The sequence below is a fragment of the Tenrec ecaudatus genome, chromosome 13 (genome assembly GCF_050624435.1).
Source record: "Tenrec ecaudatus isolate mTenEca1 chromosome 13, mTenEca1.hap1, whole genome shotgun sequence".
Lineage (NCBI taxonomy): Eukaryota > Metazoa > Chordata > Mammalia > Afrosoricida > Tenrecidae > Tenrec > Tenrec ecaudatus.
Window position 1 is genome coordinate 99,188,870 of NC_134542.1, and position 25,922 is coordinate 99,214,791.

Sequence of the window (25,922 nt, forward strand, 5' to 3'; positions counted from 1 at the left end):
AGCTAGGCCTTTGGACCAATGACCTAGAATCGTGGCAAAAAACCCAGAAAAAAATTCATATACTAAAGATGGTTAGAGTTTAGAGTAGGAAAACAACTGCAACATTTGTCCATTCAGGCCAGAGGTAAGTGTCCCCTGTGTAGCTGTGACCCGGTAGAATCCTATACAAAGGTCTTTCCTCAACAAGGCATAGCTGGGTGCCCAGGGCAAAAGATTTGCCTTGTAAGCTAATAGAGCTACAATATTTGCTTATGGAGACCAAGAGAGGCGCCAGTGTGCCCCCTATGCAAGACCAGCTAGCATGGTAGCAAAAGAGCCCCACAAGCCCAAGTAACATGGCAGAGCCAGAAGCAAAGACTTAGAAGGAACACCATGGCAAAATGTCAAGGAGCTTTTGTGCAGATATCTTTAAGTTTCATCAAGGCTCTGTAGCAGAGCAGAAGCCTCAGGAGTTATACAGTTCTACCCACCCACCTCTACCCCTACTCCCCACCCCCCACCCCCCTACACAAGCAGCATGGTGGTAGCCAAGTGTAGTGGTGATGTAAACCCAGCATCTGGCCTGAACCATGGGATGCTTATCCAGGGAACTAAGAAGGAATGTAGGTAATCTGGTGACGAGCACATGGTTCCTCTTTGGTAGTGTCATTGATGTTCAATGGTGGCTTTCTACCAAAAAAAAAAATGGCTTTTACTTTGTAAAAACTGTTAGTGTCTTGGGGGCCCAGCTAGATTGTAGATGATGAACACAAAGTGACTGATACCGATGGGTGTGTTTCTCATTCCTAGTGGTGTAATGGCTGCCTGGATGTGTGGAGTACAACTTGTCTCAGGTGCAGTGCAGATAGAAAAACAGACATATACTCCCTTCAGCCATTTCTGTTTCATATAATGTTAATAAATTTACTGTTATGTGCTGTCCATTCAGCTCCAATTCATAGCACCCTATGTACAATAGAATAAAAATGACACTTGGTCTTGCTCTGGTTTAACTATCATTGGTTTGTGTAAGTCAGTCATTGTAACCACTATTGTGAATGCCTTCGAAACTGTGTGTGTGTGGTGGGGGTGGGGGGTGGCATCTTCTAGCTGTATATTTGATAATATTCTGCTGTAATCTATAGGGTTTTCATTGACTAATTTCAGAAGTTAGATGACATTTCTTCCTCAGTCTAGAAGCTCTACTGAAACCTGTCACCCATAGGTGACTTTGCTGGAAAGTGCTGGTGGTATAGCTTCCAACATGATAGCAACATGCAAGCTACCATGATACAATAAACTGATAGACAGATGGTGGTGATACATACTATCTAGCCAAGAACTAATTATGGAAAAACTAAAATCAATCTTAAACATCAACTCTTTTGTACATCAATAAAAATAAAATGATTACATATAGTTTAGATGTCTCATTATAGGATAGAAACTTGTATTTTTAATAGTTTTTAATTTTAATCTTCACTCTACCACTACTTGCCATGTAACCTTACATTATATTTTAGATTCTCAGCTTATTTGTGAATAAAATGAGATTATTGAACTATATAATCCCTAAGAGTTTTCCATGATATAAAATATTTTGATTCAATTATATAATTTATACATATTGGACAATCGATCTAACATGATTTTTAAAATTCTTGTATGAAACGTTGAATGATACTTCCTCATGTAATACTTACATTTTGGCCCACTTATCTAATTCTTCTTCCAGATAGGTTTTAACCATTTTGGGTTGAAGGCCAAGAGAATTTCCCATGAAATAGATAGCATTTTCATCCTTATTCACTAAAGATAAATCAACTGAAAGAGAAGAAAATGTAACAATTGCTTATGTAATTATGAACATGATTCCATTTGGCATTGCTAATTCAGTGCAACCAGTTAATGTAATCAACTCCAGGAAGGATGATAAATAACTTACAATTCCTCCCAGGATAGCATCAACCTAACCAAAATTTTTTCTTTTTACATTTATGTTCTAAAATTTAAATATTATAAAATTTACGTTCTAAAATTTAAATCTCGAAAGGATATTGTTAAGATCTCTCATCTTTATTGTACTCCTTGAGGAAATCTAAATCAGCAACCACTTCCAGTAATAAACAGTCGAAATAATAAAAAGGAGTTAACTGTTTGTAAAAAAAGCATATCGGTCTGTTTAATTGTATTAGAAGCACAGCTTAACAAATACTATCCTTCTGTGTCAACTGGTGTCATTAGATGCATAGATATGGCATATTTTTAGGATGTAAAATATTATTTACAAAACTGAAAAACATGTTCAATTTATACATGGTCAGGATCAACTTGATAGCAGTGGGTTTGGGATATACATATCCAGGAGTCCTGGTGGCACTGTGGGATAGGCATTGGAATGCTAACCACAACATCAACTGTTCAAATCTACCAGCCACCCAACGGTAGAAAAATAAGGCCATAAAGATTTATAGTTTTGGAAACCTTATGGAGGTTCACACTGAGTCAGAATTGACCTGATGGTTATGGGTATATACATAATAGGAGATCCAGTTGCACAGTTGCTAAAACACCTGGCTGCTAATTGAGAAGTCACCAGTTCAAACCCACTGGGTAATCAACAAGACAAGGCAGTCTCCATTGGTAACGCTGTAGAGCTTCAGAAATCCCATGAGGTAGATCAACTCTGTTCTATAGGATCACGGTGAGTTGCAGTGGCCGGGCGAGAGCAGGTTTGGGTGTTTGTATACACATATAAAGGTCCCTAGATGACGCAAATAGTTCTTGCTCAACAGTTAATCTAAAGGTTGTATATTCCTATCTACCCAGTAGTTGCACATTAAAAAACAAAGGCCTTTTGGTTTGCTTCTGTTATGAATACAGCCAAGAAAACTCTAAAGAAGCTCTAATTTGGGGTCCCCAAGCCTACAAATCAGCTATCCAGCAACTAACAGAAACAAAAACATAGTATTTCATATGAATGGATATGTGATGCTTTTGGTGTTAGATGCCCGCAGTTGGTACGGACTCAACGTGCCCCTCAATACAACAGAACAAAACAGGAACTATTCTGCCATCCTCAAATTTGTTTGAATGTTTGAGCCTAAATGTGGGAGTCAGTATGTCCATTCGTTCTATTGATGGTAGTCCTCTTTGTCATTGATCCTCTACTTTACCAAGCATGATGCTTTATTTTTTTCCAGGGACTGGTCTAACATGACCATAGTACATGAGATAAAACATCTTACTGCCTTTACACTAAGGAACTTCTAAGGATGTACTTCTTCCAAGACAAAACTGTTCATTCTTCTGGAAGGCCATTGAGATAATTGGGTTTTGTGTCATTTTGGCAGGGCCAGAATCCTCAGTAACTGGGCAGTAAGGCCTCCCCCATAATGTGACTAAGCATAATTCAAATAACTCTAGGTCATCCCCTCCTCGGGTCATCGTGATGGTGGCTCCTTGAAGGTGTAGCCTACTTTACATCTAGAAATAAACACTGGGTAGAACTCTTTCTCTTCTTGCTGGAATGGATCTTGTATCTGTTGCATTGACCTCTTGTCCTCTGGACTTGTGCCAACAGTCTGCCATATTGCCTACTGATCCAGGGAGCTATTAGTGGCCTGACAGCATCAATCTGCCACTCTGTCTCTGTATCCACCAACTATGGGATCCCTGATTCATCGTCCTTTTTCATTCTCATGGTTCCTAGATGATCTTCTGACTTCCTGGTTTCCCAGGTTCTCAGATCTGGCAGCCAAGTGTGTTAGGAAAAGCCTCTAGCTTATTATCTGTTACTGGGACGTGAACCAAACTAGACTTCACTGCTTCTACAACTGGGTGAGCCATTTTTCTTGATGCTAGCTTTCCTCTTTATATACATATATAAATGTCAATGGTTTAACTTCTCTGGGGAACCCAGCCTAACAAATGCATGTTACATTCAGTATTCTTCCTCAACATCATAATTCAAATGCATCATGTTTTCTCTGGTGTCCCTTATTCATTGTCCTGCTTTTGCTAGCATATGGGAAGATTGAAAATACCATCATTTGAGATAGACGTACCCTAGTTCTCCAAGTGACATCTTTGCTCTTTAACAGGTTAAATACTATTTTGCATAAAATTATGCTCAATACATCATTTGATTTTTAACTGATGTTTTGTAGGTATTGATTGTGGATTCAATGAAATAAAATTCTTTACAATTTGAATCTTCTCTCTGTATCAACTTATTCAAATAAATCATAAATGACTTATCTTTCCTACAGCTCATCCCTCTGACTGCAAACAAATAGAGTTTCACTAAAAAACTAACATATAAACATAAAAGTGAAGAGGAATCATAATATACTTGTTTTTAGTTCCAGATTCTTAATTAAACCTTTATAATCCTTTTTAAAAAATAACATCTATTTTAACCTTGCTGCTTTTACAGCTTCTGAACCTCTATTTCTTTTCTTTTTTTTTAACAATTTATTAGGGGCTCATACAACTCTTATCACAGTTCATACATATACATACATCACTAGTTCACTGATATCTTCTAAGCCTGACCTAAGAAAAGAGGTGTAAGTATGATTCACACATTTAAATTGGATTCATTTTCACTTCTTTGTTGACCTACATAAAAAATAATATTCTAATAAAAGGCTTTTACTTATAATTTAGAATCTCTAATCAATGTTCTTTGATCCAAATTTAAACTAAGCATTCAAATAAGTACCCATTGAAGCCTAAGGCTGCTCTGTGTGATGCAGGCCCTCAGTGACCTGTGATGAGGAAGCAACCAGCAGATGGTGAATCTCATGGTCTTCTTTCGTCTCTCATTGTTCCTGCTTTTACTAACCAATAGGCACTGTGCAGATCTCATTTAGAAAGCTTATTTTAAGTGTTATTCAAGGTGAAAGAAAAGCAGAACTGTGAATCTAATAATAATGTCTTATTTCAATCAAAAGTACAGCTCTGTGTTTCCTTTCACTACATTTCTTTCCAAGGTTGAGTTGCTTATTTGTTTACTAAGCCTCAAATCACATCATCTGGAATTATGCAAGTATTCAATCAATATTATTTAAAGTGGTAGGATAGAATACCAACAAAATATGTCTTGCACAATAATTAAAAGATAATCCAAAGTCTTCTCTATCGTCCCATGTGATCGCAGCCATATGAAAGACAGGCAGGACTTTAAACTTTGGAGCCCATGCGTCTCTGCTGAAAGCAAAGTGACAAACAGATCAGTTATGAATAATCCATACTCTTGTCATCATAGAACAGGAAAGAGGGCACGAAGGGCTGAAAGAAAAGCATGAGCACCAACGTTGCAGAGAGATGCCTTCCAGAAAACTTCCACAGAGCAACCTGTCCTCACAGAGCCATATGGGTAAGAGCAAAGAAGAAGTAAAAGAGTGTTTTGTGCATAAGAGCCAATGTACAGCTTTTCTATATCCCACCTGAAATATTAGTCCAAAACCAAACCCATGGCCATCAAGTCAATGTCACCTCATAATGACCCCAGAGGACAGGGTAGGACTGTCCCTGTGAGTTTCCAAGGTTGTAACTCTTTAGGAGCAAAGAAAATCCCAATTCTCTCCCCCTCTTCACCTTCTACCACCAACAGAGAATCTAGTGGTATTGAACTGCTGTCCTGGAAGTTAGTCACCCAAAAAAAATCACAGTGTCTCCTGGAGCCAAAACTAAAGAATTAGAGCCATGGCTCTAGGAATTGATGGGATTACCTAAATTGAAATGTTTCAACAAGCCAATGAGGCATTGGAAACACACATTCTTCTAGTCCAGGACATTTGGAAGATGGATACTTGGCCAACTGACTGGAAGAAATCCAAATGTGTACCCATCACAAAGAAAGGTGACCCAACAGAGTTCTCAATAAGTATCATTAATATCACTTGCAAGTAAAATGTTGCTGATGATTATCTAACAATAGTTGCTGCAGTAAATTCACATGGAGCTGCAAGAGGTTCAGGCCAAATTCAGAAGAAGAGGTTTGTATCACTGCTGATGTCCATGGATCTTGGCTCAAAGCATTGAATACCAGCGAGATGTTTATTTGCATTTTATTTACTATGTGAAAGACTCAGACTGTGTGAATCATAATAAATTATGGATATCTTTGAGAAGAATGGGAACTCCAGAACACTTCATTGCATTCATGGGGAACTTCTACATGGATCAAGAGGCAGTTTTGTAAACAGAACAAAGGAATACTGCATGATTCAAAGTCATAAACATTGCAGGGAGAGTGGAAAGCAAGAGGACTGTGGCACCAGGGTTGTATCCTCTCTCTATTCATGCAATCTGTATGCTGAGGAAACAATTAGAGAATCTGGCTCATATGAAGCTACATGAAAAAGAATATGACATCAAGACGCAAGGATGGCTTATTAACAACCTGCAATATGCAGATGAAACCACTTTGCTTGTGGAAAATAAGAGGACCTGAAACACTTGCTGATGAAAATCAAGGATTTCAGCCTTCAGTCTGGATTACAGTTCAACGTAAAGAAAACCAAAAACCTTACAATTGGACCAATAGGTAACATCATGATAAACTGAGAAAGGAATGAAGTTGTCAAGGATTTTTGTTTTGCTTAGATCCACAATCAATGGTCATGGAAACAGCAGTCAACAGATTAAAGGACATATTACTTTGGATAAATCTGCACACAAGATCTCTTTAAGGTTTTGGAAAGCAAGATTACTTTGAGGACTAAGTTACACCCAACCCAAGTCAAGGAATTTTTATTTGTTTTATGTGCATGTGAAAATTGGACGTTGAATAAGCAAGACTGAAGAATAATAGATGCCTTTGAACTATAGTGCTGGGGAAGAGTACTGATAGTATCTAAACTGCCACACACAAAAAAGACGAACAGAGCTATTTGAAGAAATACAGCCAGAATGCTAGTCAGAGGCAAGAAAGATGAGACTTTGTCTCATATGTTTGGATTTTTTCAGGAGAGACCAGTTCTTGGAGAAGGATATCATGCTTGGACGGGCCGCAAAAAAGGAATGTCCTTAACGAGATGGACTGAGACATCGACGACCGCAATGGGCTCAGACACGCCCATTGGTGAGGACAGGGCAGTTTCCTTCTCTTGTACCTCGGGTCACTGTGAGTCAGAACGGACTCGATGGCACTTAACACCAACAACAAAGAGATCTATACTCGTTTCAGCTCCTTTGGGCCAGAACAGCAAACTCTATCCAGTAGTGTATATAACTATTATGAGAATGTGAAGAAAATGACTTTAATAAAATAAAAATTCTTCTGCCCCATTGTGACCTCTTCCTCTGAAAAGAGAGATCACTTATGCCAGGACTCATTTCTTCACAGTCGAAAGATGGTTATGTCAGTTGTATTAAAATATTAACCATTATTGATAACCATATGATGTTTCCTTACAGCCAGTCTAAGCCTAGAGTCTTTAAAAAAAAAAGCATTCATGCCTCTCATGTAATTTTTCATGGATTTTTAAAGCTTCTGCTTTGTGTGTATTATCCTTAGACATATTGGACTTTAGTTATTTAGTGCAGATTTCTCGGTCTTCCAGGGTCAGTTTGGTGACGGTTGCTCAACTCAGAATTTTGTGGGTGCTGCTAGAAGAATTCGGTTTAATATTTAATGGTCAGGGCTGGGGAAAACTTTCTGAAATCATTTATTGTACTTATTTTTGCTTTCAAAGACAAGTGAGAAGTTATGTCTACCTCTTAGTCTTGCTCTTCGGGATCTTCTCTATTAAAAATGTTTAGCATATTCAGGGTATGGTAGGTGATCAATGTGTATTATAGAAATTATAGCCTCCTTGTTATTTTGCTCATTTAAAGTAGGAGTTTTCCATTTGTGCAAACACTTTTGAAAATTGTCAATAGTCTTCTTGGTTTTCACCCTCCCTGCAAAGGTCTTTTCTGAAAGGTCATGGAACTTACTGCACTCTCCCTTTTTAAAGTGCGTAAATCTCTTCCAGGTTAGTGCATTTGTCTTTTCCGTGAGTCCCAAAATCTTTGGTAAATCATAATGCTTCAAGCTGTTATCAAGTTTGTGTATGGGCTGGCAGACATTCTTTTTAATATAATGATTCTTCTTCTCTGAAAGATATTCCGTTGGGTTTCATTTGGAAGTAGAAATGTTTTATGAGGTATCTCAATTTTTCCCACCTGATTCACAGTGTCTGAATCTACTCTGAGAAGACACTCGGACGTCTGGATGTGGTGGCTTTATGCCCAGATCATTTGGCATGTTTGCTTTATTAGTAGACAAGATCCCCACATAGGAGTCCATCTTAAGGATGGCGAACTTCTTTTGTTTTTCCTGCAAAGAGCCAGATCATGAAGATTTTAGCTTTTGCAAATGATATGGTCTCTGTGTCAGAGGCAGTATAAATGAATAAGCATGTCATGGTGTAATGGGTTACACACTGAACTGCTAGATACAAAGTCAGCCATTTGAAACCACCAGCTGGTTTCTGGATTAAGCTGGTCACTCCCATGAAGATTTACAGTCTTGGAAGCCCGTAGGGCAGGTCTTCTCTACTCTGAAGGGTTGCATCTGTTAGATTTGACTTGATGGCCGTGAGTTTCGGTAGCCTAGTAAAACTTTATCACAATAAAAATGTTGTCATTCCTTGTGGTAGGGTGACACTTAAGAATCTGACAAAGATAGAGCATGTTTAAAAGGTTGAAGAACGTCTCCGCCAGTCATGTCTCTAAATTCTGTAAACCCTCCTTGAGCGATAAATAGTTGCTTCATGTCATTATTCATCCTTAAAGAACCACTTGGCTTCCAACTGGTTTCATAATTCAAATGTTGCCGCTACTGCACCCAGTCTCACCCTACTGGGTCTTAGATCAAAAGTTTAGATGGCTCCATTCTTGGCAAAAGTTACAGAATAATTCTTTGCTCATGGTCCTGGAAACGGGACACTAACTTGTTGGCGTCTGGGTAGCATTTGACTGCATCAGAAAATGTATGGTCCCTAAGGACACCACTTATCTACTTACGTGACTCCTCCATATGTCCCAACCTTAGTCTGGGAACCAGTTTAATTTTTGCTTCTTGGATGTAAACCAAAATCCCACTCCTAGGTATACTCAAGAGACTCAAACTGATACTTGTACCCCAGTCACAGTCGTCAAAAAGTGGCAAAAATCTAAATGCTCAACCATGGAAACTTGGCTGTTGCCTCCATGAACAATTGCCTCCTTTGCCCGAGACCAGCAGAACTGGGTGACGTCTAAGACCAGCAGAACTGGACAATGCAAGTTCCAAAATGGACCAAAAGGGAGATCATATGATGACGTGTTACACTTACCCTAATGACATCTTGATTTGGAAATGCTCTCTATCTGAGAGCAAGTCTATTCATATCTCTTGACTGTGATCAGCGGGGATTCGCCAGGGGCTTAATCCTTGTGGGGACCCTGAAGTGTTTAGAGTGTCCACTGTTATCCCTAGATATCTTCAAATTGGGTGCTTGTAATTTAAACTCTGATACCATTCCCTCCTTCAGATTTGTTTTATATTATTTATCATCCTTGGATCACATAGCTGGTGTGCTTCTTCAGGTGGCTGCTTGCTTTAAGACATGCCTTTAAAGCCCAACCCCACTATGTTTTCTATAGGAGTAAACGGCAGGTTTCTTTACCACACTTGGCAATAACATGTATTTCTTCAGTGATCTCTTCATAAGAGAGAGGACCGAGTACGGCCATGTCATAAGAACGAATTATTCTTAGATTAGGGTAAGAATTAAGTGCAAGCTACAATCTATTTGTATAACTAGGGTTTTAATACATCTCTGGTTCACTTTAGAGAAACCATTATCATTTTATAATAGAGAACATTATCATTCATCCCCTTGGGCATAATATAATTCTATTGAGAGTGTCATTAAAACTTTGTAGATAAAGGGCAATTACACAAGTATAGGCTGGCTTCAGACTCAAATACTTGAACTGTTGACTTGTACAGATTAACTCTTCCATGGCTGCACACTACATAAACCTTTCAATAACGCTCAATCACAAGGGCAAAACCATCCCTTCCACACTAACATATGTCATCAGAAAGCTAGAAGAGCGTTCAAATAACAAATGCGTGGTAATGCCAGGCCACCATTCACTGGGCACCCTCAAAGCAAGAGATCTGAGCCAAACCCCCAAACCTCCAATTCCATGACAATTGTTTGCTTTTTCACACTAGAGTGCTTCAGCCCAAGTCCAAAAGTGTATGTCAGTTTCTTAAATATTCCCCAGGTGAGTTTGAGGGAAATCCCAGTTTACTTCCTGGGATGTCCACATCAAATCCTTCGGCTGGGGCCTATGAAGGATGTTGTGTACCTGAAAGGATGGAGTCTAAAGTCTCTTTAGTTTATAGCATATGGCCTGTGTCACTAAGGACTGGATAGAAACTAGGTCAAAGGTATCCAATTGGCATCATCATACTGGGCATAGTCTCCCTTGAGTTCTATAAGTATAAGCTTGGTCACCCCCATGGGATGTTGCTCCACCCAGTTTACCCACAAGCATCTTCACTTGAATTTTCAGTAAGGTTTGCTTGTCATGCCTGTGGGAGTGGGTTGGGTCTGCTGATTTGGGGTGACCTTAGCACAATTCAGCAACTGAGTGGTCTTCTCCCTCTCCCTCCATCTTGAGAAACTGACCCCAGCTTTCTATTTGAGCCCTTTCTTGTCTTTTTAATGACCCTTTTCTTTCTTCATAAATGATGTTCTTGGTATCACCAATCTGTTTTTAAGGTGTTGTCAAAATTTACTGAATAATCTATTTTTGACTCTGGTAGACTTGTTTTCATTCGCTTCAGCTTCAACCATGGTCCGGTCCTGGCCTGGTTTTAGCTGCTGACATTGAGCTTCTCCATCATCTCTTCCCACAGATGTAGGCCATATGAGTTCTCTGTATTCCAGCTGCAGGTATCCATGTGCATAGGTGCCATCTGTGCTGCTGGGAAAAGCTATTTTCCTATAAAGAAATCCTTGCTCATGGAAAAATTCTATTGTGTAATCTCCAGCTTAATTTCTATCACTAAGACCATGTTTTCTAACACCTGTTCCTTCCACTTTGCTTCCATTTTTTTTCATTCCAATCACCAGCAGTTATCAAAGCACCTTGATTGCATGTTTGATAAATTTCTGACTGAAGATGATGGTAGACTTCAATTTCTGCTTCACTAGATGCAGTGATTGGTGAATATATTTGAATAATAGTAGCATTAACTGGAATTCCTTTTATGCAGATTGATATAATCCTATCAGACACAGCACGGTGCTTTAAGATTGATCTGGAAATGTCCATTTTTACAGCAAAGAGAAGGCCATTCCTCTTGAATCCCTCATTCCTGGTATAGTAACCCATATGATCTTCTAACCCAACACTAGTCCATTTCAGCTCACTAATGCTCAGGAAATGAATCTTTATAAATTCCATCTCATTTTTGACAACTTCCAATTTTCCTGTGTTCATACTTCCTACATTCCAAGTTCCAAGATAATTAATGTTTCCAGCTATTTCATCTCATGAGTCATGCCCCATCTGCGATGAAGGTCCTTAGGAGTTTACTCACCAGCAGTGAACAAGCTAGTCCTTGTTTTCAGGCTGTTCTTAGTCTGGGAGCTCCGCTGAAACCTGTTCAGACTCTGCTGGCTCCTGAACTGCCAGTGACATCGCTTCCAGCATCACAGCAATGCTCAAGCCACCACAGCGTGACAAGCCCACGGGCAATTGACAGCGACAGTGTCCACAAGCCATAGCGGCTATTCTAGCTCATCCGATAGGGTTGCTATGAGTCAGGCTCCACTCAACAGCAGTGAGGTTGTTTGTTTGTTTAATTCTCCCCACGACTGTTTGGCTGCTTCACAGAAGATCCCATTGTGGAGTTCAACAAACTATGTCAGATCATATCAAGGGATGCTCATGACTTACGTGATTTGATACAAAACCTAACACAGTTAGGAATCTTGATTTCTTTAAAGAAACCGTTATATGATTAAACACTACATGCTCCTAGATGGCTTTAAGGTAAATGCAAGTTCTATTAGATTCCTTTATGTTTAGCCCATATTTATAGTTGATACCTAGTGAAATGCATAATTTGATCTGATCCTATAATATGGGATATGGAAAAACAAGATTTTAAAATCTCTAATGCTGTTATATTGATGGACTGGCTGCAAGTTTTATAACTAAGGACCTTGTAGCCCTAAACCACTCCATGTGTTCACTATCCTGCATGAATATTAGTTCGTTTCAGAGTTAGACAAAGGGTCAATGATGCCTATTAGAATCATTGGTAAAGAGCTGTCAGCCTTCATCTTGTCAATCTATTTCTTAGGGCATCTAACACTTTCAATTAAGAATTGGCATTCTAGCCGTCCCTGGTACTTTCAGTGAGCTTGGCCAGCAGCACAATGCACGTGCATCAATTCTTCTTCCTTCTCCTTTATTCAAGGTCCAACTGTCACATGCATGTGAGCAACTGAAAACTGTGTGGTTTGGATCAGATGCACCCTGTTCCTCAAAGTGTCATCTTGTCTGTCGGTTTGATGTACTTCAGTGGTTTGTGTGTTTCTGTGATGCCAGATGCTAGGTCGCTGGCAACTTAAATGCTGAGGGGGTGGGGGGGCTTCACCAAAAGTGAACAGGATTCAGCAGAGCTTCCAGACTAAGAACAGACTAAAAAGAAAGAAAGTTACTCTCCTTAAGTGGAATAATAGTTACACATGGACTGCTAACTGCAAGGCCAGTAGTTCAAAACCCCAGTTGCTCCATAGGAGAAAGACTGGATTTTCTATTCCTGTAAGAGTTACAGTCTTGGAAACTCACTGGACAGATCTACTCTGGGGTCCTATAGAGTCAGCATCCACTCAATGGCAGTGAGTTCGGTTTAGTTTTTAGAATATTAATTTATTTAATACCATAAATGATAAATAATACAAGGTGGTACGCAAAATAAAATTTTTTAAAGCTATGCATTTAATTTTTTTACAAAACAATCTTATCACTTTCAATTCCCCATTACACTTAATACACTTGTCAAATCTGCAATTCCATCCTTGGAAACATTTTTCAAATGCCTCTGTGTGGATGGCTGACAGCTCTTCTCTTAATTTTTTTCTTCACCTCGTCTACATCTTCATATAGCTGCCCTTTCATGTCCCTTTTTATTCACAGAAGGAAAAAGATGTTACATAGAGCAAGGTCAGGTAAGTCAGGTGTGTGGGACAATAGAGTCGTGCTGTTTATTGGCCAAAAATGGCACAGTGAGAGGGCTGCATGAGCAGGTGTTTTGGCATGGTGGCAAAACTTGTCCCTCATCTGCCACAAATCAGGCTTTTGTTGTTGTTGTTGTTGCACACTCATACAATCTTCTCAGAACCTCTAAATTGAAAGCTTGATTATCAGTGTGGGCTGCTGGAATGAACTCCAAATGCACTAGGAGCCCACATTTCTGTCCCTTCGGGACGTTGATGGACATCCAGAATGAGAATCACTCATATGCTGTGGCTTTCCCATGGTGCTGTCCGTGTCAGCTGTGTTCAACATCACAACAGTGTTTGCAGCATTTTTCCTGAGCAAGAAACAAAATTTCACAGCCACACACTGTTCTCTTAAATTGTCCATCACCAAAAAATGAGATTCAAGTGAAACCAGAAAGAACATTCCCAGGCGACACTCAAAGATAGTTGCTTGATGCGTTGTCCTAGAAGAAAAAATCCATACTGCATGCAATGAACGCGCCTCTCTGCCCAGCGCAGTTCCGGTTTGGGGCAGGTACCCTTTGTATCGTAAGCAAGAATAAACTTCTTATAAAATCGAATAAGAGAGTTAGCAAAGGAAAGCTTAGCTCCCCAGTGACTAATGGGGCTAACTACGTGGGCATGCCTGTTATGGACACTTTCCTAATTTCATTCCCTATTGCTGGCATTCACTTTTTGCAGCTCTTGTTTTATCTTTGTCAGTCTAGCTCAAGTCAATGAATGCTAAACCAATAGCGTGGATTTCCATACGTCTTAAAAATATTACACACCCACCTAGTGCGCTAAGTCCGGTAAAAATCAGCTTCCGCTGCTATTGATTTTGACTAATAGCACAGACTAGAATTGCTCCACAGGGATTCTGAGAATGTAATTCTTTAAGAAAGCAGACAGCCTCATCTTTCTCCCAAGGAGTGGGTGGTGGATTTAAACCTCTGACATTGAAGGTAGCAATCCAACACGTATCCTTCTGCACCCCCGGGATGCCTAGTGCTCTAGCTGGCACCAAATCGCCAGTGTCCTCTACCTCAAGTGAACTCTCCACTTCTGCTGGGCCATGAACTGTCCTGCTGAGCCCAGTTCGAACCATGCTTCATTCAATCATTTCATCATCCCAACTCTTGCACCATCCCGGCTCTTTTGAAGAGTGGCAAAACATCCTTCTCTGGGAAAGCATCTCCCCTGGAACTGATCTAAGGACTGATGATTTCAGCTCCTAGGTCTCTGAGTCTGTGGAAATACTCGATGATTCACCTCTAGGTGCTTTACACCCCATGGGTCCAGAGGTTTTCTTATTGAAATCCAGTCATCTGTAGGGACCACACATTGCCCATCTCCACCTATGACATTAAGTACCTAATTTGCTTGCAAGAGTGGCTTCCGTGGTTGAAAACGTGAGAGACGTACTCAATGGACTCATGGATTGCGCTGCTGATGGAACTTCTCCCTCTCCCAGAGCAAGACAGTCTCTAGCCTATTTGCTAGGTGCTGCCACGGTTGCATCCACCCAGGTAAAAAAGTCATCATTTTGGCGCAGTCAACATTTGGACTCATTTAGATATATAATACATTACTACACTCTCCAGAGGTATTTATATTTATACTTTCTATAAATATCTATACAATCTTACAGGTTGTCATACTGCTTTCAATACTTTTCTTAAAACTGCAGGAGTAAAACTCACTCATGATATGAAGTTATAAATATATAACTATAAAGTTATATAAATATAAAGTTAAGAAGATATATGCATATGCCCCTGCAGTGCTCTCTAGCTAGAAACTTACAAATCATTATAACTTACAAGCTCTTAGAAACTACAAGTTGGTTGGAAAATGGAAGTATGTTAATGATGTGAGTCATGTCATACACAATGGCCCCTGACATACACCTAATATGAACAGAGAAATGTAACATAAGGCTAAATCTCTAAAAGGTGCCTATGGCACATTATGAATGTTACAAACAACCTTTCTAAGTGAGTTGGCACATATCTGATATAATAAGAGAAGCAACATAAAGTTAAATCTCTGTAACAGGAGACATTAAGAATGTTGTAAGCAACCCCTTGATCTCCAAAGACGTAGCCTTGAGCAAATATTTGACCTTGAAGAAAACATATTACATAGTAAACATGACAATCATCTCACCCTTATCACAAGATATGAAGGTTGAAAAGCTATATAAAAAATATCCTTAACAAGCGGCCACCTAGCTCAGAAGCAAAAAAGCCCACATGGAAGAAGCACACCAGCCGGTGCGATCATGAGGTGCCAAGGGACAAGGTATAAGGCATCATGCAAAAAAAAAAAGATATATGTGTGTGTATGTCTGTGTGTGTGTGTGTGTGTGTGTGTATATCATATTAAATGAAGGGGGAAGTGCAGAGTGGAGACCCAAGGCCCAAGTGTCGGCCAATGGAGATCCCCTCATAGAGGGGTTTAGGAGAGGAGATGGGTTAATTAGGGTGCGAGGTAGTACCGATGAAGAACACAGCTTTCCCCCAGATCCTGGATGCTTCCTCCCCGCAACTACCATGATCCGAATTCTACCTTGCAAGGCTGGATAGGGCAGAGGCTGTACACTGGTACATATGAGGGCTGGAGGTACAGGGAATCCAGGGTGGATGATACCTTCAAGACCAAGGGTGTGAGGGGCGATGCTGGGAGAGCGGAGGGTGAGTGGGTTGGAAAGGGGGAACTGATTACAAGGATCCACATGTGACCTCTTTCTTGGGAGAGGGACGGCAGAGAAGGGGGGGAAGGGAGACTCCGGATAGGGCAAGATATGACAAAATAACGATGTATAAATTACCAAGGGCGCATGAAGGAGGGGGGAAAGGGGAGGGAGGGGGAAAAAAAAGAGGACCTGATGCAAGGGGCTAAAGTGGAGAGCAAATGCTTTGAGAATGATTGGGGCAGGGAATGTATGGATGTGCTTTATACAATTGATGTATGTATATGTATGAACTGTGATAAGAGTTGTATGAGCCCCAATAAATTGTTAAAAAATATAAAATAAAATAAAAAGTAAATTTCAAAATAAAAAAATATATATATCCTTTTGAGAAGAAAGCAGAGGCAAGGATTTTCTTTTTGGGGTCTCTTACTATCTCTAGATATGGAGAGCTTGCAGACTCTGCCTGCCCAACTGACCACAGATCCTGGCTCAGAGGGACCAGCAGTGAATTCAAGTCATGACCACGCTTTCTTCCAGATAACCTAAGTTAGGAGTCTGACCATTGAACTAATATTTTTAATTTTCCAATTCTAAAAAGAATATCATGTCTTGCCCTATCTGGAAATTAAATGAGTTTATTATGATAAACTTGAATGCTGAAATATTTATTGATTTCTAAATTTCTAAAAGTAAAAGTCCTCTGGGAAATGCACAAGCACTCATAGCAGGGACATAAAAACAATGTTTTTTTAAAACAATAATTCATTTGATAGTTATTTATAACATTTCTGAATTTAAACAAAGAAACCTAGAATAATGTGAAGAATGTGGCAATTAAACTTTAGGTTGTCCTTGACCTTGCAAACATTAATAAATCAAAACATACTTCAGTTAATCTTTGCAAACTAACCTTTGAATATAAATCTAAATAATCCTGATTCTTATTTTGAATAGAAGATGATACATTCAGCTAATCTCTAACCCTGGAAGGAAGGTGGAACAAACTATCTCTGAGTCAACTGATATTATTTTGAGAGGTCAAGGTAAGAATTCTACATACAACTCTGAATTACTTCTCAATCACTCAAAAAAGGTAAACGTGAAACCTTCTTTAAAGCATCCCCCTGAAGACTGGGACACTGAACTGAGATTCTCTCCTGGTGTTTGAGACAATAGGATAAAGTAAAACAAGCAAACAAACAAAAAGCCCAGTTATGTCGTAACCAGACCAAGTGTGAGCAATGGCCAAGCCTTCCTCCAGACAATTTGTGACAAGTAAACAACATATGACACATTTGTGACAAGTAAACAACTTGTGACATGTCTAAAGACTGGGACACTAACCATTAAACTAACAGTTAACATTGTGGAAAGACAGTGAATTATCTAGGTAACTCTTCTACACAAGGTTTCTTACACACCAAATGGCCTTTCCTTGCATGGGTCTGGGAAGAAGGTGTAAGAAGACACTGGTAGGATTGACCTATCAGTAATTGTGAATAGGATATCCTGGGGTGGCAATCAGCTGTGCAGAAAATGAGCCCTCTGAGAAGCAGGAGGAGGAATCCCGTTACCAGCAAGAACCAGGAGGGAGCGAAAACTCTGGACTCAAGATTTCTGTGACATCATTGGGGCAAAATGCTAAGGGCGGGCACCAGAGCAGCGAGGGGATAAAATCAATGACTCCCTGGGAAATTCCAAAAATAGACTTTGGAGCCAGGGCACAATACCCCATCAGACTCAACCAGAAAACACATCTAAAGGTCAGCAAACATACCTGGAACTATTTATAGGATTTTTTTTGTGTGTGGGGGGGGGTGGCTCGATGGTATCTTGTTGGTTTGTTGTTTTGTTTTTCTTTGTCTTGTTTTTGTGCTTATTCTTGTCTCTGCATGTCTGTCTAGATAAGATAGGTGGAATAAACAATCTTTAGGAGAAAACAATGGGACCAATGATTCCGGGGGAACAGAGAGGAGGTGGCAAGGGTAATGGAAGTAGGTGTTAAGAAAACCAGGGACAAGGGAACAACAAGTGATCTAAAATTGATGGCAAAGAGGGAGTAGGATGTCTGATAAGACTTGATCAAGGGCAATATAACTGAGAGGAATTCCTGAAACAGAATGAAGGCTGAAAATTATAGTGGGACAAGAAGAATTTAAAAGTAAATAGAGGAAAGAAGTAGGAGGAAAAGGACATTTATAGAGGTCTAAATACAGGTTGTACATATGCATATATGTTTATATATAACAATAAGGAAATAGTTCTATGTACATATATTTATATCCTAAGTATTGAGGTAGCAGGCAGACATTGGGCTTTTATTCAAGTATTCCCTCAATGCAAGAACACTTTGTTCTAATAACCTGGTATTCCATGAGGCTCACCTTCCCAACACAATCACTGAAGACAAAATGGGTGCATAAACAAATGTGATGAAGAAAATCGATAGTGCCTGGCTATCACAAGATATAGCATCTGGGGTCTTAAAGTTTTAAAGATAAACAAGCAACAATCTAGCTGAGAAGCAACAAGCCTACATGGAAAAAGCACACCAACCTGTGTGATCATGAGATGTCTATGTGATCAGGTATCAGGCATCAAAACCCAGAACAAAAAATCATATCAATGTGAATAAAGGAGAATGTGGAGACCCAGAGCCCATCTAGACAATTGTACATCCCCTTACAGAAGGGTCACAAGAAAGAGACAAGCAGTCAAGATGCAATATAGCACCGAGGAAACATATAACTTTCCTCTAGTTCTGTAATGCTTCCTCCTCCACCCCCACTAACATGATCTCAATTCTACCTTACAAATCCAGCTAGAACAGAGCATGTACACAGGTACAGATAAAAGCTGGAAACACAGGGAATCCAGGACAGATAAACCCCTCTGAACCAACAATGAGAGTCGTGATGCCAGGATGGTAAGGGGAAGGTGGGAAGGTGAAAGGGAGATTCTATCACAAATATCTACATATAATCCCCTCCCAGGGGAATGGACAACAGAAAAGTGGGTGAAAGGAGACATTGGTTAGAGTAAGGCATGAAAAAATAATAATAACTTATAAATTATCAAGAGTTCATGAGGGAGAGAGGGTAGGAGAAGGCAGGAAAATAAATGAGGAGCTGATACCAAGAGCTCAAGTAGAAAGAAATTGTTTTGAAAGTGATGAGGGCAATATATGTACAAATGTGCTTGACACAATGGATATATGTATGGATTGTGATAAGAGCTGTGTGAGCCCACAATAGAATGATTTAAAAAAATATTTCTGTGCAGTGAACCTCCTGAATTCTTAAGACAGCTCTACTATCAGGGAAGCAGCAGCAGAACTAGAAGCTAGAGCATGGAATGGAGTGATGGGCTTCCCACCCCACGGAGCAAGTGGAGGTGAGTGCTTTTGTGCAGGAGGCTGGCTGTGCAGTAGGGTTTTCTCTGAGCAGCACTTAATTAGGGGAAATTGGACTTGCTGACCCACATAAGTACAGCTGAGTGCCTTTGAGCAGAACCATACTATGGTGGGGTACCTTTGGACACTTACTTCAAGGAGCTGTCTTTACTAACACACAGAGCTTAAGCCAAATGCCATTGGATTAAGCATACAGCAGAGTGGCTGGCTGCCCTGTGGGTATTTATTAGCAGACTTAATAGAACTTTGTAACAATTCAACCCTGAGCATTTCTTATTGGCATTACAATTTGTTAACATGTATTAAGTCCTCTAATCATGAATTTTGGCTGTGAGTTCTGTGTAGTCATTGCAATAGACATTAGGACCCAGAGAAGTAAAATCGAGAACGTTAATTAAGACAACACACATTTGAATTACAATTGTTAATTACAATTCTCTGGTTCAGAAATGAATGTTATGGGATCTTGCTTGTGTTTCTTTAGTGCATTGTCATAAACTAAATGATTTTATACATGATCTACCTGAGTATGTCACTCTTATTTTTTAAGATTTAAAGTCCTGCAGAGCATCCTCTATGCTTCCATTTGCATTGAAGATAGCTGGTGCCTCTTGGCTTATGAAATCAAAGCCAAAACTGGCAGAGCAACCAAAGGAGACTTTTTTTTAATAAGCAATTCAAAACAGACTAGTAATATCACTGTTAACTTCCACCAGAAAGTTTGATTCATGCTACATGTGCTTTAATATTATATCAGGTATACTTAATGAACATTTCAAATGCTTCTAGACTGTCTTTCCCTTTCTCTCCATTTCCATTTCCACTACCCTCTCTGGTACCGCTGGTCTCAGACTCTGCCACTGACATCTCGACTTTGCTGCTTTGCTGGCTCCTCTCTGATGATGGTCCTTGTGTTTCTCTCTGCGTCTGCTTCTAAGATGGATCATCCTTAGAGCCATGGAAGTATCAACAAAAGCTTACCAATCCCCTACATTTGTTTTACACAAGTCCTGTTTTCATTGTCCACCCAATCATTTCTCAAGAGTTATGGAGACGTAAAAGAGCTTTATTAAGACGCTTCACTTCACTACAGCATCTAATAGTGAAATAAACTCCATCGTTACTCACAGCATGCATAGATGTGTATTCACATAGTGTTCCTTACACACTCCTCCACTTCCCAAACAGTGCTCATGCTTTCATAAACGGGTGCCACCAAAAACAAGGCGGGGTTAGAAACACCGAGTCCCCACAGTCAAAAATCCACTACTACATTGCAATTGACCCTTGAACAAAACTGATTCCAACTGCTCATGGGTCTGCTTATATTTGGATTTTTCTTTCCTGCTTACTGTGATAAGTAAAAGTGTGCCAGGATCCAATTAAAACACCATGTTATTATAATCATCTGCTCATGAGAGTTATCTTCATAAGAGCAGTAACTAGAGAGATGAACTGCTCTTAAAGATAGAATGAGCATTGCATGTTATTTTAAGTGAATAGTCTCAATACAAACTGAGAACAATAGCAAGGATGGGGCGGGCGGGGATATCTGCCATTAAGTGGTCCCACCAATTCAAGGCCATGTAGTTCAAGTGCCAACTCACTCTCATATTCTAGTGAAACACAATTGTTCTGAGCTCGAAGTGCTTAAAGCACAAGTGAATGCACCTATTTTCCGCTCAGTCACTCTGCTGTTCAGAGAAGTCGTTAAGAACATCAGCATTTTATTCAGAGGATGAGAGGAAGTACAAAGAATTTATGGTTCAAGGAAACTGACAGGTTGATCTAATAGCAACAGAGATCTACTGCTTCTAGACGAGCTTGGAATGAGTCTTTATGCAGTTAGACAACAATCCAAAGATTTATGATAAATGCGTAGAGTAGCACATGCCAATAAAGTAATAAAGATATTGTTTAAAAAAACAGCTTCTAGCAATGTCTTACTTGGAGGTAGATCCTGCACTTTGGGGATGAAGAAGCAGTCTCTGAAGTGCCTCAGTTTGTCTTTCTCATCAAGGTGGAGAGCAACTCTCTCATCTGTAGGCTGACATCCAAGTTGAGACGCAATGTGTCGTACGGTGTCAGCTGGTAATTCAGAAGGTGAGGGCTCCATCATAAGGTTTTCTCTAGGGAAAAAAATAACTGTCACCATCTTCATGTAAAAAATAAGCTAGACCAGTAAATCCGATTTTTAAACTATGATTCTCATCTTCCTAACTTCTGAAATCACATAATTGCAAAATGATATTGAGTCCTATGCCTCAGTTTTTATTATTGGGAAAATGAAGGAAATAATAGTAACAAGGTTAATGAAAGAACTAAATTATATATGAGCAATGTAATAATATCAAAAGAAGATGGAAAGCATATACAGTGTAATTTCATCAAAAAAGAACTACTCAACATTCCACTATTCCAGGAAGCAGCATATGAACAAAATTAATGGTGCTAAAGGAAGCACTTCAGCCTTCGCTGAGAGCATTAATGAAAGACAAGGCTCCAGGAATTCATGGAACACCAATTGAAATGTTTCGACAAGTTGATGAAGCACTGCAAGCACTCACTCATCTCTGTCCTTAAATTTGCACACCTATCTGGACAAGTGACTGGAAGAGATCCATATTTATAACCGCTCCCGAGAATGGTGACTAAACAGAATGCCAAACTAGGACGTGTAACAAGGGATTATCGTTGTTGATTTCAGATAGAGCTTGACTGAAAGGAGAGAATAGCAGAAAGATGTTTGCTTGTGTTTATTGACTATGTCAAGGCATTTCATTATGGGGAAAATGACCAACTATGGAGAGCCCTGAAAAGAACGGAATTCCAGACCACTTATTGTGCTCTTGTGGAAACTGCCCATGGATCAAGAGACAGTTGTACAAACAGAACAAGGGCATACTGCATGGTTTAGAATCAGGAAAGGTGTGTATCAGGGTTGTGTCCTCTCATCAGACTTATTAAATCTGTTGCTGAGCAAGTAATCAGAGAAGCTGAATTATATGAAGAATTTTATATCAGGATTGAAATAAGGCTTAATCTGCTATAGGCAGATAAAAAACAACTTTGTTTGACATAATTGCTGATGAAGATCAAGTATTGTAAACTTCAGTATATGTTATATCTCAATATGAAGAAAACCAAATCCTCAGAACCAGACCAATAGGTAACACCATGATAATGGAGAAAAGAATGAAATTGTCGAGGATTTTGTCTTGATTGAATCCACAATCAATGCTCATGGAAGCAAGAGTCAAGAGATTAAAAGATGCAATACACTGGGTAAATCTGCTGCTTACGAGCTCTTTAAAGTATTGAAAAGCAAAGATGTTACATTGAAGACTAAAACATGTCTACATCAAGCCATGGTATTTTAATTGCCTCAGATGCATGCGAAAGTTGGATGTTGAGAAAGGGAGACGGCAGAAGAACAGCTGCATTGAATTGTGGGGCTGGAGAGGAATACTGAAAGGACCATGGACCTCTAGAGGAACAAATCGATCTGTCTTGATAGAAGTTTGGCTAGAGTGCTCGTGGGAACCAAGGCTGGAGAGACTTCCCCTTACATACATTGGACAGTGCCGAGAGACCAGTCCCCGGAGAAGGATGCTGTGTTTGGTCAAGTAGAGGGACAGTGAAGAAAGAGGGGGGACCTCAAGGAGATGCATTGACACCATGACTGCAACAATGGGCGAAAGCCTGGAGACAATCGTGAGAAGGGTGGAAACGGAGCAGTGTTTCCTTTTGTGTGCATAAGGCCTCCATGGGCCAGAACTGACTTGGTGGCACCTAACAACCACAACAAAGTCATAACAGCATTATGAAGTGTTAGCGCTTTATATACTATTTATGTTAAAAAAAATTAGACCCCATTGTTGTTGTTGCTAAGTGTCATTGAGGCAGTTATTGCTCATCGTGACCCGATACACGGTGAGCATTAACATTTCTTGGTCCTATTCCTACCTCACAGTTGTTGTACTTGAGCCCATTGATGGAGCCCCTGTGTCAATTCATCTCCGCAGGGGTCATCTTCTCTTTCACTGCCCTTTCACTTTACCAAACAGAAGGGCCTTTCCTAGGCATTGATCGCTCTCCTCCTAACGTATCCAAAGTATACGAGATGACGTCTCGCCAGAACTCTACTAAAGACCTTTCTGGCTGCACTTCCTCCAAGACAGATTTGTTTGTTACTCTGGCAATCTGTGGTACTTCAACATTTTTTGTCAGCAAAATAATTCAAATGCATCAAATATTATTTTGTCCTCCTTATCTAATGTCCAAGTTTCATATGCGTATGCGGTGATGGAAAATTCAAGGACTTGGGTCCAGGTGAGCCCTAGTCCTCAAAATGACATCCTTGTCCTTCAGCACTTTCCAGAGGTCTTGTGCAACATTTTCCCAATGCAATACATGCTTTCATGTCTTGCCCGCTGCTTCCGTGAGCAGATTGTGGATCCAAGCAGGATGAAACACTTGACAACCTAAGCTTTTTCTCTGTTGATTATGGTGTTGTCTATGAGTTCATTTTGCAAACGCATTTGAATATGTGGATCATAACAAACTATGGATAGCCTTCAGAACAGAATTTCAAAACACTCCTATGGAACCTGTACATGAATGAAGAGGAATTTGTGCCAACAGAACAAGGGAATACTGCGTGGTTTAAACCCAGGAATTGTCAGGGTTGTGTCCTCTCACCATACTTATTCAAACTATCTGCCAAGCAAATCATCAGAATATCTGGATTACACAAAGAAGAATGTAGCATAAGAATTGGAGGAAGGCTTATTAATAACCTTGAAGTGCAGATGACACAACCTTGCAGAGAACTTGAAGAACTTGCTGATGAAGATCAAGGATCGCAACCTTCAGTAAGGATTAAAACTCAATGTAAAAAAAAACCCAAAATCCTCATAACTTGACCAAAATCAGGATAAACAGAGAAAACCTTGAAGTTGTCAGGAATTTTGTCTTGCTTGGATCCTCCATAATGAATGCTCTTGGAAAAAGCAGCAGTCAAGATCAAATTATGCATTGCATTGAGTAAATCTGCTGCACAAGACCCCGTTAAAGTGTTGAAAAGTCAGGATCTTACTTTTAAGGTTAAGCTACACCTGGCCTGAGCCAAAATATATTCAATTGCCTTATATGTATGTGGAAGTTGGTCATTGAATATGGAAAAATGAAGAAAAATCTATGCATTTGTACTATGGTGTTAGTGAAGACTACTGAAAGTACCATGGACTGCCAAAGGAACAAATAGATCTGTCTTGAAAGAAGTACAGCCGGAATGCTCCTTAAGGTCAAGAAATGGTGGCGAGACTTTATCTCACGTACTTTGGACATGTTGTCAGTAGAAACCAGTCCTCAGACAAGGACATCACTCATGGTAAAGTGGAGGGGCAACGAAAAAGAGGAAGGCCCTCAATGCAATGGAGTGACCCAGTGGCTGCAACAATGAACTCAAACACAAAAACAATTGGGAAGATGGCACAGGACTGCAAGGTGTTGGTTTCTATTTTGCTGTTGTACAGAAGGTCAACATGGGTCAAAAGCAACTTGATGGGGATCTAACAAAAACAACCACGGGCAAAATATTGTAAAGTGCAGAAAGCACCAAAAGAAGATAGAAGTAATCTGCAGAGTTGTGATACTAAAAAGAATTGGTTGACATCAACCTATTTCAGAAGTGACATGTTGTCAAGAACTTGTTAATGAAAGAAGTCCAAGCTATACTAAAGGCATTAGTCAGAAATAAGGTTCTGGAATTTATAATAGAATACCAATTGAATTATTTCAACAAACTGATGAAGCACTAGCAGTACTCTCGCATCTATGCCAAGAAATTTGGAAGACAGCTATTTGGCCAGCTGAATGGAAGAAATCTATATGTATGCTCATTCCAAAGAAAGGTGACCCAGCAAGATTTGCAAATTATCAAATGATATAATAAGTATTACATGCAATTAAAATTCTGCTTACAGTAATTTAACAATGAAAAATAATAATTTAACAATGGTTGCAGCAGCATATCAACAGAATACTATTAGAAATTCAAGCTGGATTCAGAAAGGGACATGAATGAAAGATGGCATGGCTGACATCAGATGAATCATGGCTGAGAGCAGAGCGTAACATAAAAATAGTGAATTGTAGTTTATGCAAAGGTATTGAACTGTCTGGATCATAACAAACTATGCATAGCATTGGGAAGAATGGGAATTCCAGACACTTCATTGTGCTCATTTGGAACCTGTACACGGACCAATAGGCAGAATACTGCTTTTGTTTTGTTTTATTGCCCATAGAGTATTTCATTGTGGTAACTTGAATTTTCATTTTTTCCTTCAATGCCTTCAGATTGATATATTATGAACACATTCTTCTTGTTTTATATTCTAGTTTCATATTTTTGCATATTTCATTATGCTACTTGACTTTGCCTTCTTGACTGCTCCTGGAATTTTCTGCTCAGCTCTTTTACTTGGTTGTTTCTTCCATGTACTTTAGCTATTCTAGGATTGACAGCAACTTTCAGAGCTTCTTTGGACATCCATTT

General features: G+C 39.6%; 1 protein-coding gene across 1 annotated transcript in view; it reads right to left on the minus strand.

Annotated features, from left to right (window-relative positions):
• KYNU (kynureninase) overlaps positions 1 to 21,479 on the minus strand; it is a 123,610-nt gene extending 102,131 nt beyond the window's left edge. Inside the window, exons 1-2 of the mRNA XM_075529253.1 lie at positions 21,308 to 21,479; positions 1,683 to 1,803 (exon numbers count right to left, since the gene is read on the minus strand). Of these exons, the coding sequence (XP_075385368.1) occupies positions 1,683 to 1,803; positions 21,308 to 21,479 (293 nt within the window). The remainder of the gene's footprint in view (positions 1 to 1,682; positions 1,804 to 21,307) is intronic.
• Positions 21,480 to 25,922: the final 4,443 nt, after the last annotated feature.